Source organism: Trachemys scripta, chromosome 2 (genome assembly GCF_013100865.1).
Source record: "Trachemys scripta elegans isolate TJP31775 chromosome 2, CAS_Tse_1.0, whole genome shotgun sequence".
Lineage (NCBI taxonomy): Eukaryota > Metazoa > Chordata > Testudines > Emydidae > Trachemys > Trachemys scripta.
Window position 1 is genome coordinate 244,183,186 of NC_048299.1, and position 14,712 is coordinate 244,197,897.

Below are 14,712 nucleotides of genomic sequence, written 5' to 3' on the forward strand. Positions count from 1 at the left end.
TTCAATCCGGAATTCTTTTTTAAATACTCTTTTCCCCCTTCCCCCTCCATTTAAAGCAAAACCCCTTAGTAGATTAATTGTGACGCAGTTTTCACTTGTCTTGTGTGTGAAATGTGCAATCACAAATGCGTAACTTGCTGCATGGCATAAACACACAAATCACGTCGGTATTTTACTGGTGTCATCCTGTAATCTCTGAGCATTTTGAGTTTAAGAATGGAACGGGTGGGCAAGGTTTGCCTTAAAGACATATTCTCAGTCAAATAAGCCAGTCCACTAATTTGTTCCTTACAGTAAGAATAAACATTACATATGTTCATGTTCTCTTGGAAGGGATCCAGCAGTTAGAGAAACGTTGTATTTTAAAAATCCAGTGTAGCAGAGATTACTACAGCTGTGTTTGGATTGCTCCATGGAGTGATCGGATACAAATATGGTAAGTAAAGTAAACAGTATACTATGATTGTTTGTTGTTTCTTGTATCATCCAACATCACTTGCAGCTGATGTTAACACTGGTGGTAATAATGTACCCATTAATTGGCTCTATGTATGTTCTATACCTTGTTTGACAGCGGGTTATGACAGCTCTTCAGAACAGGCATTTAGTACAGAGCGATCTATGGTCACTTCTATTCTCATAAGAGTGTCCTTTATGGTAAAACATTGTGATGGCGGAAGTCAGAAAATGAACAACAGTTGTGTGTGTCAGTCTTCATGGAAAACCAAGAAAAATATCTCATAAGCCAGAATCTAGACCAGCCTGTGTTTTATTTGGTTGGATTCTTTTCACGCCTCTGAAACATTTCACTTCTATTTTCATGAAGACATAGACAATCTCTACATTACAGTTTAAAATGACGATTAAATTAAGAAAAAATAGCAGCTTCTCATGGCCAAAAGCTCACATGTTCAGGAGACACACGAGATTTCTAAGAGAATGTGATTGCAGCTGATAAATTAAAATGCACCTATGTCGTAGCTCTTCGCGAATAAAGAACGACATTTTCTGATATTTCTTCATTGTTGGTTTAAATTGGCAACAGGCAGCATTTCCCCATCTATCATAAGTTTACAGAAAAAGAACCCGTCTGCTAGCATTCTAGGACTTCGAGTTTTCCTATCGTCCGAAATAATGTTTTCGAGTTACAGAAAAGTGCAGTAAAACTGGCGTTTCCGTCTCTGAGTTCGCAGAGTTTTAGCTGACTTTAATCATCCGCCTGAGTATTTTTGTATATATGCTTCAAAGGCTTTAGAGACATAAACTAATGACCCTCGCGTTTAAGGTAGTACAAGTTGCTTCCTAAACCCTGATTGCTTTTCCGTCAGAAGATGCATTGAATTGTATTTGTCTTGGCAATAATCAGCATACAACGAAACACGTTCCTATTCTAAGGCGGAAAGAAAGATTGTGTGGAGGGGGAATTTGGGGAGAAATTGACCAAGGCGGGTCCGTGAGCCCAGAGGGCTTGGAATCCCGAGGGAGCTCCTCAGGCAGGTGATTCCCTACACAAGATCTGCACTGCAGTACCAGCTCAGGTGAGACGCCAGCTGAATCCAACGAAATCATCTGCATGAGGGCTGCAGGATCGGGTCTCTCTACCAGGACCACATATGCGAACCTGCAAGGCTGCAGTAAGAACAGCAGCTCGCAGTTAATCTGCGGTCTCTGTGTTTCCCACTGGACAGAGAAACTGAAGCTATTCTCCCTCCAGTTACTCCATCCTCTCACCGTTTTACATTCACTCCCACGCACATACCTCCCCGCCCCCACTTCCCAGAAAGAACGAGCTCTTGATCGTGTTGTTCTTCAGACTTTACAAAGATGCATTTGCCAAAGGCAAAGAAACTGACTGGTTTTCTGAGTTGTGGAAGTGGCGATGGGGGCAATAATTAATAACAATGTAGTGGATTATGGTAGGGTCCACTATGTGGTAGGCGTTTTCCACACATATTGGAAGACAAGAGTCCCTGCCCCGAAGAGCAAAGGAGCAGAACTGCATCAGTCTCATAAAAGCATCCTTTGAAAGCAAAGTAGGAAAAAGGATCTCCTCAAGAGTCGTGCAGGGAGAGTGGCACAACAGTGCTCTTAAATGTTCTTCAAACTTGAAAACAAGACACGGAGCCCGATATGCCCCGCAGTGCAGGGAAATATGATCACAAGTATTTGCAGGAATGTGGATATTGTATGGGCATATGCTGAGCTATTTCAGACTTTAACATCTCTTGCGAAAATAAATAGTCACAATACAGAACCTCCCCCTCCGCCACCCTGATCACGCCGCCAATTACAGCACCCTCCTGCCTATACACTCGAGCGTCCGGTGCAGCTCTTCCCCGGCTTTGTCTGCTTGCGCTTTGCGCAGCGGACACCTCCAGGGGGCGCTCCTGTTCTTCGGCCGCAGAGTCCATAAGCTACTAGCTGCTTCCTAACCGAAGCTCCTCTGCCTGCCCCCCGCCCCCATCAGCTACACAGATCACTCCGAGAGCCTCCCCCATGCTCCGAGCAAGCTCCCCTAAACTGAGCCTCCTCCGCTCCTGTGCTGCCGATCGTTAATAATTAGACGTGTCCCCGGTGCAGGGGGGACGTGTGAACGGGCCGCTGGCGGGCTGGGTGTGTGAAGAGCAGTCGTATTGCCTAGAGCCGCGCTGAGAGTTGGGTTTGGGGAAGGTAAAGCAAAGGGAGAACCTGCCAAAGGGCTCCCCCGCTCCCTGAGTGGGGCTGGTAACATTAAGTGGAGATTTATGGGATTTGTGGGGATTTTGTATCCCCTCCCATCCCCTAACAAATTAAACAGTTATTATGGGATTTGCTTGGGAGAATGACACCTGCCCTTCTAATAAAGTTGCAGCAGCAGGCCTTAGACAGAGTGGGCTTTATTCTCTCTATACACACATATAGTCTGTAGTGCACAATCTGGGAAAGAGCTCTGCTAGCCCGGTTTCTGCTGCAGGGATCCATCTGGTGTCGAAATGATAAAGGCAGGGAGGATAAACGGTAACCCCCTTTGCGGAAGTGTCAGGCTTAAACGAGCTCTAGTGCCTGATCCTCCTGAGTGTGCGTGTAAAGAAGAGGAAATGGGAAGCAAAGCTCTGGGCTGTGCAGGTCCCCCGGCGGCTCCTGCTCCCTCATGGCCAGACCCTTCTCCAGAGCTACGGCAGCTGCTCCTGCTGCCCCCAGACAGGCTCCTCCGCAGCCCCTCCAGTCCCCTGGCTCAGCTTGGTTTGCTGACTCAACATCTCTGGGGCTATTCACACCGATTGATTAAGTATTTTATGATGATTGTTCCGCTGCTGATGGGACCCTTTCAGCATCAAATTAATTCTCTGTAACATCTGCGTGGAAGGCTGTGCTGTGCTCTGGAAGTGGAGGGCTTACGGAGACATATGTTTAAGTCTATACTAAAGATCTCCCTGTACTTCAGTGGAAACCAAAACATGTGATTTGTTGAGTCATAGCACTGAAAAGACACCTGCTTATTGTTTCTTTTAAAATGGCTGGAGCACTTCAAAAATGACAGTATCGCCGAGATTACTTTAAATTTCTCCTATTCGAGTCCAGATATGGCGGGGTGTCTTTTGACTAGCTATATAGAACATAACAAGTTAACGTCGTTGGACTGATTTTTATTCTTTTGACAACATATGGACCAAAAGGTGGCAAATGTGATATGAGAGATTTTGGATAAGAGAATGCGTGTATCGCTACAATCCCGATTTATTTTCATCGCAACGTCCCCGTTTTGTATCGGAATCATTTTTTTCCCTAATAAAAAGGGGCTGCAAAAAGTGTATCTTGTGAAATAAACAAACAAACAAGGTTTATTTCTAGGGCGGGAAAGGTCTTATTTGTATTCTACAATCTCAGTGCGAATAAAGAAATCCTCTTCTACTTCGCCGTTGAAACAAACTGCGTTGCTTTAGAATAAAACAACGAAGACATTAAAACCAGCTACGTTCATCTTGCCAATAGCCTCAGCTTTTTAAACGTGTATAATTATCAAATTTAGTACCCATGTGCTGTGATACATCTTCAAAGCGCTTACACTTTCACGAATGGCTTAAATCGCTAGTTTTATCAGTGTAGAATGGTACAATTCACTGGTGCTCCTACTTCCAAAAATATTTTATTTTAAACCTTGTTCTTATTATGTTCTGTTTCACGAAGATAATATATTATTTTAACTAATATAACTGAGTTAAATTTTATTTTATAAATAACACTTTTTAAAAGAAACAAAACAATTACGTTAATCATTCATCAATAATAAATAAAAGAAATATTTTAATGTAAATATTTTTGCATTACCCTCCTTAATATGTAATATTTTAAAGTTTCCATTTCTGACATTTATTTACCTAATTTATTTCATTTTTATTTTTTTTCAAAAGTATCAAATATAATAAAATAAATAAAGTGGTTCCCATGAACCCTCTATTGCTTTTCTTTTTTCTTTTGCGGGAATGAACTAACCAGCACAATCCTTATCTTGAACATTATTAAAGTACACTTTTAAATGTCATTTCACCGTGTGCATTTTTGTTCTTATTACACGTTGCTGTGAGCTCGCCTTTCAGTCCTCCATGCTGATGATAAAATCAGCTCCCCCTACGATATCTTCCATTAATGTATAACAAAAGATACAAATATTATTTTTAAAAAATCAGCCTGAATACAGTAAAAATCAACCGGGCTGCAGTTAATGTTAATATATTTCTATTGACCAAGGAACTAAAAATAAAGAGAATGTGGTTCGTCATTTGGTCTATATTTAGAAGTATTTCCATCCTAATAAATGGAAATTTCTATCGAAGCTACCAGTTTATCCCAGGTGTGTATATCGGCATGTACACTACAGATACCTACAAATCTAGATTCGGTCACTGAATATTGAAGATGCATTTAAGAACCTGACGTAGGTTTAAATGTTGTTCTAAAGGTTGTCTTGGAATTTTTATAGAGTGATAGAAATTTCGTAGATAAAAATGTACTACTAACTGAAAGTTACCTGCATCAGACAACTGTACATACAACTCCCCTGGGAAATATGGACAGCTAAACCTCATGCATTCGGAAAAAATTAGAAGTATGTACAGAAAATAGCGTTATGCTATAAATTATCTTGGACAGAAATACACAAGTACAGGCGTACAAAGTATCATTGTAAACATTACGTTATGTGCCACCTAAGCAGGGAACATGTAAGGGCTTTTAGGATTGAACGGAGTATATTAAGAATGTAAAGTGAATTGTAGCAGTTCGGGAAAGTTCTTGCAAACTGCTCCAAGCAGCTCTATATCCGGGGAATTGGGACGGTACAGCACTCCCTGCAGCTGATGTAGGCTGGGACAGGGGCATAGGCGGGGATATCTTGTTTTATGAACGAGCAGAGGTTTCTCAACGGAAAAAGTCACCTTAGGTAACGTGAAAAGAAATAGGGGAGGGGATGAGAAAAGAGAGCACTGCCCCTTTAAAACCCTGTTGCTACCCAAACACAAGTAAACAGTACAGCGAAAAGGGAAGAGAGGCGGAGCTGAGGGAGGGCTCGGAACTTTACAACCCTCTGAACGTTCCATGTTGGGCGGGGTCAGAATACTAAAGCAGTGAACGTTCGAATGTGTGAGGCTTGGGGTGGGACAGCGGGCGGGGACAGTGCTCCACGCCACTTACTGCTGAAATGTGATGGACCTGGGAGGGGGAGACTCAGACTTGTATCAAACTTCGCAAGAGTCGAAGGCAAGAGGCTCAAGGAGAAGGCGAGAGAGAGGGATTAGGAGAAAGGTCTCTACACAATTCCCCAAGCAAGCGAGGACTGTACACACTTCCGCAGCAAGAGTCCCAAAGACAAGGAGAAACCCTTGAGTAGTTTCTAACCCTTCTCTTCTTCCCCCTCCTCCACAACATGCTGAAAGCTATTCGGACTCAGCTTTGCTGAACTCTTATGGTGGAGTTTTCCGCCGGTTCGATGTGGATCTAATGACACTGCAAAGACACTAGGATCGCTTCTTGAACTTTGCGTTGTGAGGGGCCCTTTGGGAGAAGCTCATTGTGGTAGGTAAGTCACTCACAACTCTTACTACCACGTAGCAGCTGTAAGAAAGTATGCATTGGACCGTGCCGTGAGAGAGACATCAAGGATTGTGTACCTAGGTATAATATGCTATCGTTTGAAATATGTGCTTCACAAAGATAATTGCACTGCAATGTAGCTACAGTCACCGAGAATGTTCATATTGAAAGGTGTCTGTTTAATTGAGTATTCGGAGATTGATTATAAAAGTAAATCAGCAGTAGAGCGTGATCATACGTTTCCTTAAACATACTCAAGTTAAACACTGAAATATTTGTCAAAGAGCTTTCTAACAGCTAAGCGATTCCTGAGGCGAGGACAGCATTTCTAGGTTTACTTTCAGTTTGAATTTCTGCAATCCCATGCAGTGCTAAGCAGATGTGTTCTCTGCGCAGTGCTTATTCTATTAGCACATTAAATAATGTTTGAAGTATGTTTTCTGTTTAGGGTCTCCCTAAGAAGTTTTGGTTTCTCAAGAAATTCTGGACTGGGCCTTTAATATTAAATAAATCCTGAGCAAAGCGAGGTGCATGCACGCATTGCTTGATTAGCGCAGTGTGGTACGATCACGCTGATAAATTCCAATCTGTGTTAAACTAGGAGTTTTAGGTAGCAATAGCGATAGATGTACTTTGGCTTTCTGCACACGCTAAAAAAGCGTTTGTGTATGGTAGCTAAACATCGTCACAGTCTACCTGTTATCAGTGAACAAAAGCAATATGTTGTTTCACTTTGTGGATCATCAAAGACAGCTACTTTCTCTACTTAACAAATTGCCATTAGAGGAAAAAGAAAATCCGCGCTGCTGAGGAGTAGGTCAAAAGTAAGCAAGCAGATAAACAGAGACCTGTTATGCAGATACTAGCCTTAATTTAATTAAGTACTTTGAAGGGAAAGGGAAAGGGAAGTGCCGAGGTCTAAATAACATCCGTTTTTTCCCTCACCTTACTACAAGTAAACTTTAAAGGGGAAAGCACACACTATTGCACTTTCTGGTCTTGTGTGTGTATGCGTGTTGTTTTAATAAGATAAAGTCAAGTACAAATGGCAAACCATTCATTATGGTCCACTTCATAGTATACTCGTTTAATTTTTAAAAACATTCATAATAAAGAAATATATTTTAATAATACCTTTTACAGAATTACATTATTGGTATGATTCTTCGTCATATTAATGCATGCGCTATATACAATTGGACAACCACGTATAATAACAAAAGATGAAGGTGAAACTTACTAAAACACTACAGCTCCCTTTGGTAACTTTTAATATCCGATTTTTTTTAATGATAAGGTTCAGTGAACTGAAATTAACCTGTGAACGTGTCGTATTGGCCAAAACTAAAAAGAGGTCTTAATCTTCTTTACCTAAATGGACATTCCTGTAATGTATTTGAATGTAAATCAAACAGGGGTGATGCTTTACAATAGTACTGCTATTAGTAAGTCTTTAAAAAAAAACTTAGGTGTCTACATTTAAAAAATCATAAGTGTCTTCCATCTTCTGGACTTCATAGTAAACAACAATACACGCAAATAGAAGAAATTCCTACGTGGCATGATTAAAATAAAATGAAAATGTGAATGCGTGATATAAAATGTCTGAGATACATTTTTTCAAGCAGGACAGTTTGAAAGCTAAATTCTGTATGACAAACGTGTGTTTTGGCAAAGAACCCGAAAATACAGCTTTCCAGCTCAAAGGAAAAGCGTGGTGCCATTCAAATATACGTGTAGTGTATCTTGTTTTGTGTAGTGAATTGGTTTTCTGAGGAAATCGGTAATACTGAGGATATGTGCTATCAGGGGGGGCACATTTCATTGAACTAATGGGTGGAGAATGTGCATTTAATCTTTGAGGGCAGAATCTTTCAAACTTTTGAAAATTACATGTCACGATTTCCATCCCCAGAAATCCAAGGGCCGTTATACTCTGTGCCCCATACCTATGGTTTTCAGGCAATCCAATACCTATTTCTGGATTCCATTTCACGTGATAAGGGAAAGCGATGCCGCTTGTTTTGGTCTGAAAAAATAATTTGAATCTGATGGAAATGTAACCGTACCAAGAAAGAAAACGAATCAATCAATAAAAACTTGAATTTGCTCCGTGCATTGCTTTCTAGTTTAGCCCAGAATGCTGGCCTGCTGCGGCTCTGGTGTGTGAAGTGAGAGCTCCCTGATTAAACATGGAAAATGATTAGTGGTGGGAAAGTTGATTAGAAATGGCGTGTATAGTTTCGGTTGAATGGACTGAGTGAAACCCTCTGACTGTCACACACCTCTCATTAACTCCCTTCCTGCACTCCCAGATCGCATACCACAGCTCAGAAGGGGTTCATTTCATTAATAAAACCCCTTGCGCAGGGCTGCTGCTGCTGCCTTCCTGAGTGGAGCCGAGAAACACAAGGTGCGGGCCCAGCAGCACCCGGCAGAACCAAGGGCACAGTCCTCCACGAATACTCTCTCACGTATTCATGTTCTTAGGCAACTGATCAAAAATGAAGAGAGCAAATAAACACGAGAGCGGAGGCTGTTTCTGGTGTGAGGTACCGAGCAGGAAAACAGCAGTAGGGCCCTACAGCTGGACAGCCAGACACCCGGATCCTGTACAATCTAGAGTACAGCCCAGGTTTTTCATTCAGAAATGCCTAATTCCTGAGGCAGCCCCGCGGGTGTGACACATCGACCCGCGTGCGGGTGGAAGTCCCAGCAGGCAGGAGACACCGCACTGCAGCGTCTAGGTGCTTTTGAACAAAATAAATCACATTTTCCCTCACATTTGAAAACGGGGGAATCCAGGACGTAGCCAATAAATCGTGGGTCAAAAGCCCATTGGAAAGACGGCCCAATATGCCTTCCTTAATAAGGAACAGAGACACACAGCAGAGACGCTCGGATACCGCAATAGGCCACAACACTAACCGGGAAGAATCAATAACACGCCGGGAAGTCACTAATGCAGTGTCCGCCGATCCTTTTCTGAAGGGAGTTACTATAATACTAACGCAGGCAAGGGATCTAGGCCTGGGAGGGGGGTAATCTGCGGCGTAAACCCCTCAATGTCCCGGAGCACTGTCCAGTCAGTGAGTAGTAACGCTGGCTGTTTTGCACCGCAGGTTATTGTCTGTCTCTGGTGATGGTAACAGGAGTTAGAGAAATTAGTATATTAACGAGTTTGCAGCCCTCCTATCTATTCCCCCGGGCACCATTAGGCAGAGGAGGTTTTCAATAGCAGAAACACATCTCCATGAAATCTAGTCTGGAACACCGCGGTCCGGATGGAGGAGAGGAGGGGGATTTATTTATTTGGAGGTCTAGAAAAGTGAATATGTCCGTAGGACTGCAGAGGCCTCTGAGCCTGGCCACCTTTCCTCTCCACAGATGGCGTTGCTCGCCCAAAGCCCTTCTGTGTGGCGTTGCTCCGACCATCTGGAAGGGATCTGAGCGTAAAGTGGATTTATTTAGAACCTGCAGTGCTGGAAACGTGTTGCTTTTCTCTCCTTCAATTATCTTGATAAATGAGTTGTTGTTGAAGGAAGAAAAATAAGCACCCGAGTTAGAATAAACTAGGCTGCATTGTCACCTCTAGCCCCCAGCCCTGAACCTTGTCTTGGCTCCCCTCTTAAGAGAAGACTGTAAATTTGCGCATATTCTCCTGCCCTCGATCTCCCAAGAAGGCCCCAGAGGTGAGGTGTCTGCCTCAGCGGCTGCTTCAAAGCCTCGGGGGAATCAATAAGTCTGAAGAGGAGGTTTGAAGTGACTTCTGGAGATAAGATCGATGTGAAGGTAGCACTGAATGCAGAAAAAGGCGTTCTGCTTCTCACTTCTATGCAGTGTGCGGCTAAAACCACTTGTCTTCTTGGTGGGAGTTCAGTCTCTGGAGATATTTTTGGGAAGGGGGTGTGGGGTTGAATGACAAAGACAAACCAATATGACGTACAGCCCTTTAGGAATCGATGCTCGCCTTGCATTCACTTTTTCGGCTGTTGTGAGTGAATTGAACCGGACGCTTTGTGTTTTTCTTACTCAATCCAGAGAATTATTTGTTGTTTCTTTTCCTATTCTCTGGGATCTGTGCAAACACGTACAGTAGTTATCTCTGCACGGGTGCACTAGAGCAAAAACAAAACAAAAACAAACCCCGACCTTGGAACACTTGTTTGAATTTTTCGATTGCCTCAGTCAATGAGGAACGCGCTGCATTCAGTAAATTCTCTTTCCCCCTCCCTTGCTTACAGGATTTTCTGTCGTTGTTGTTGGAAGTTCAGAAGTCAGGAAGAAAGGTAAAGGGTTCTGCTTACGTCCCTCTGGGAAGATGGGAAGCAAGGCTCTTCCGGCTCCGATCCCACTCCACCCTTCACTGCAGCTCACTAACTACTCCTTCCTCCAGGCTGTGAACACCTTCCCAGCAGCTGTGGACCACCTACAAGGTCTTTATGGACTCAGCGCGGTGCAGACCATGCATATGAACCACTGGACATTGGGATATCCCAATGTGCATGAAATCACCAGGTCTACCATCACGGAGATGGCTGCAGCTCAGGGCCTGATGGATGCCAGATTCTCTTTCCCAACGCTACCTTTCGCCACACACCTTTTTCACCCAAAGCAAGGGGCCATCGCCCATGTAATCCCAGCTTTACATAAAGACAGACCCAGGTTTGATTTTGCCAATCTGGCCGTGGCCGCCACGCAGGAGGACCCACCAAAGATTGCAGATCTGACCAAGCTGAGTCCAGGACTTGGAAGTCCCATCTCAGGGATCAGCAAACTGTCTCCGGACAGAAAGCCCTCCAGGGGCAGGTTACCTTCCAAAACGAAAAAAGAGTTTATCTGCAAATTCTGCGGCAGACACTTTACCAAATCCTACAACCTGCTCATCCACGAGAGAACCCACACAGACGAGCGGCCCTATACCTGTGACATCTGCCACAAGGCCTTCCGGAGACAGGACCACCTCCGAGACCACAGGTGAGGGAGGCAGCCACAGGCAAGCAGCCTTCTCCTAGCTCCCCCAGTGAAAGGCAGCTGCTATTTCTCTCTCTAGATGTCACATCAGAAACTTTTCCTATTATTTACTACAAAGGTTCCGTGGGCTCCGCCAGGTTCAGATCACTGCACAATAGAACCTCGTCCCAGGCTGTCAGCATGTGGACAATCTGCTGCCAAGCTAAACTCAAGGCCCCACCGATCTTGGGCCGCTGTGAATTTAAGAAATATGCCCACTTTCCTTATACTTTCTCCTGAGTTTTACATTAGCTGTAAAGGTTTGGTGGATTCATCGCTTCCCACGTAGAGGCATTTCGGCTTCTCCAGCAGGGAAGCAGTGGCAAACCAATCGACAAATTAATTGACAGCTGATCTTCTAAGGGGGAATAGCAAATAAATATGTAATTTTTGTGGGTTGGACATGTGATTGTATTTGGAGGCGAATCTATTAACTGAAACAAATATTCCCCATCGCTGATAAGATTGTAATAGTCCGGTAAGGATAGTATTTACAATCTGGTTTTAAGAGTTGAATGTAAAGGCAAAGGGCCAATTCCCACGCCCCCTTGTTCAGGTTAGTAGTCCCGGGAAAATTAGTAGAACTTCAACCAAAAATTAAAATAAAATAGACGAATATGTATGCCCAATCCTGCGCACACTGACGTTTAACGGCAAATTTCCCATTGATTTAAACGGGAACAGGATTGGGACCAGTTTGTGAAACAGATGATTTTTCCATCATGCAGTCTAATCTGTCACCAGAGAGGGCAATCTAGCGTTGATAAGAATTATTGTAAATGTTTTGAACTGATAAAGGAGGTTAATTATACGCAGAATTACAGAACAAAAATAATAAAATAATAATAATTAATAATAAATAAAGAGTCAGAATTTTCCCCTCCCCCACACAAAGTAATTATAAGATTAAAGAATCTCTAGAGCCTTCTTGTGGCTTTTGAGTTTGTCGACAGCCATTGATTCAAACCCTTGTATTGACTTTCAGATATATCCATTCCAAAGAAAAACCTTTCAAATGTCAGGAATGTGGGAAAGGATTCTGCCAATCCAGAACTCTAGCAGTTCATAAAACTTTACATATGCAGGTAAGTTTAGCTCCAAGTCTATTATTATCATTATACTGTTCTTGTTCTTATCCTGTTTATTTTGTACAAACCCTTAAATAGCATGAAAGGTAAACAAATTTCGGAATGTGGTTAGGCACCTGAAATAATGAGCCATAGCTTGCCATTAGTTTTTAAAGCAGATCTCCCCAAATCTTTACTTCAATAAAGCAATCTGTTTAATAACAGGATATGGCCCTATGTTCTTATTTTTCTTGATTAAGACATGTCTATTTAGTGTATTTAAAATATGCAATTCTTTTAGAAAAAAGCAAATAGAGTCTACTGAGGATTTAATTTACATAAATTGCTTGTGAATGTGGGTACTTATAAATGGTCTTTGTTAAATCTTATCAAATGCATTTCAATATTTTATGTTTGTAAAAAATGTAAGCACTGTAGGGGAAAAACAGCTTTGAAAGATTAATTGACACCTTAAAATGACTTGCCTATATCCCAATACATTGTATATGTCTGTAATGGTTTTAACTGTCTGGAGGAAAGCTCAGCCTTACTCATAGAGATGGCGTGGTGATTTGAAATTGAAGAATTGCACTGTACATTTTTTTTTCTGTAGATTCAAGGGTCATGAAATGGGCTGAGCTGAGAATAAAATATACGTTGACAGACAGGATATTTCCAGGCAGTTAAAAGTGTCATGATTTTGTGTCTGTTGAGGATTAAGAGACTAGATTTATTTAAGTAGATTCCCTATACTTCATGTTAAGCTATGTAATAACAGAAAAGTAGTAAATTAATAAACTAGGTAGTTTGTAAAGGATTAATCCTTTGCTTGCTTCAAATCTGAACAGGAATCTCCACACAAATGCCCCACATGTGGAAGAACCTTTAATCAGAGAAGTAATCTGAAAACTCACCTTCTTACCCATACAGACATCAAGCCCTACAACTGTGAGCAGTGCGGCAAAGTGTTCAGGCGAAACTGTGATCTGCGGCGGCACAGTCTAACTCACACCCCGCGGCAGGACTTCTAGAGCAGCCAAGGACCTGCACCTGCCTCTGCAGCTCCAAGTTGCTAATTTTGCTCAAGGACTTAATTGTAGAAAGCTACACACACACACACACACACACAGGGGCCGAGACCGCATACCACACTCCAGCAAAATTCCCTTAGGGAGTTGTGGACTGCAGGATCGGTCTCCACTCCTATCCACACAAAGAGCATATGCTAGTCTCTTGTAGATATTCGCAGCTCATTTTAGAGCTCTGTACAGAATGTGGTTTTATTTTTTTTTTCGTATTGTCCTGTTGGATGCACATTGATAACAAATCTGAGAGTCAAAATATCTTTTAAAAGTGTATTTCAAAATAAATCCCCCCCCCAATACCTCCTGCTCTGTCGTATTACTTTCCTAAACATTTTGTTCTTCTGCTGTGACAGCTGCAATAGTAACTTATATTGAATAAATTTCCCCATCTGGGCAATTGTATTGTCACAACGTTTCTGAAAAGTGTTCTTGTTTTCGCTTTTATGACTGCTGCTTTTGTGTTATCTATTGTAAAATAAAATGAAAGTGCCCGTATTTACAACTCCATTGCTTAATAGCTTGAATGTCTACATTAAGTATTAGCTTTTGTAATTTTTCTTATTGAATTAACGACTTTTTAAAAAGAAATAGCTGCAAATAAACAGTGCCTGGGAAATAATGTATACAACAATCCCTAAACCAAACTGGCTTATTAGTAACTTATTTGCAATCAACCCATATATTGTAAAAGTCATCTCTTTTCCAAAGATTGCAGTAGATAGTCTCCTGCTATTAGACTTTGAACACTGGCAATTCACTAGAGTAGACAGGGACTTTATACTGCAGAAGACGATTCTTTTCTGATAGCTCTGAAAACAAACACTGGGACATAAATAAAATCCCATTGGATCCCATCACCCATGGGAAGGATCATTGTAAGTCCCAATAGCGTTTAACCAACTTCATTAACATTCCTATCAGTCCTAACAATCTGCTGAATGGCAGCGTTATCAGGGCTCAGCCCTGCAAAGCCGGAGGAGTTGCAGGCGCTTGCAGGGGTCGTCAATAAAAGCCGTCAGAATTGTAACTCGTACCTAGTTAAAGAAAGAGGATGTTTAAAATGTCTCCAGAATCATTAACAGAGATAAACCACTGCACCAGAGAAGCCAAACTGCCAGCACGCTGCGACTGCCCCCTTGCAGGAGACTCCCGACTGGATGCTCCAAATGCTCCATGCAGTTCCCCAAAGATCGTATTTAAACAGACTTTAAAGCTAGTGTGGGAGTAAAACGACCTCCCACCCCAACCTCCAAGTGGCCTTGGGAGACTGGGATGGGTACAATCTCAAGACCTCACCACAGAAGGGGGGGGGGGATCTGGCACTTCGGTTTCTGCGCCTGCAGACTAACGACGGTGTCCTGCTGTGCTAACGGTGCGAGGGGCGCCAGTGACCCGGCCGGGGAGGTCACTTTTCGTTCCAAAACGGGGCTAATTTTAATTCACGTGGCTTGTGGTGGCTTTCGCACAGTTGCAACATG

At 42.5% G+C, this 14,712-nt stretch overlaps 1 protein-coding gene across 4 annotated transcripts; it reads left to right on the plus strand.

The window, feature by feature from the left end:
* The first annotated feature begins 239 nt into the window (after positions 1-239).
* On the plus strand, positions 240-13,642 carry OSR2 (odd-skipped related transciption factor 2). Of its 4 annotated transcripts, none has more exons than XM_034763365.1 (4): positions 240-436; positions 10,314-11,046; positions 12,068-12,167; positions 12,998-13,642. In XM_034763365.1, the coding sequence occupies exons 2-4, from the start codon at positions 10,391-10,393 to the stop codon at positions 13,178-13,180; spliced, it is 939 nt and encodes a 312-aa protein (XP_034619256.1). In that variant the 5' UTR covers positions 240-436; positions 10,314-10,390; the 3' UTR covers positions 13,181-13,642. The 4 variants fall into 4 exon arrangements, with proteins under 4 accessions (XP_034619256.1, XP_034619254.1, XP_034619257.1 ...); XM_034763363.1 differs by lacking the exon at positions 240-436 and adding an exon at positions 5,606-6,055; XM_034763366.1 differs by lacking the exon at positions 240-436 and adding an exon at positions 5,606-6,055 and having other exon boundaries at positions 13,080-13,642.
* Positions 13,643-14,712: the final 1,070 nt, after the last annotated feature.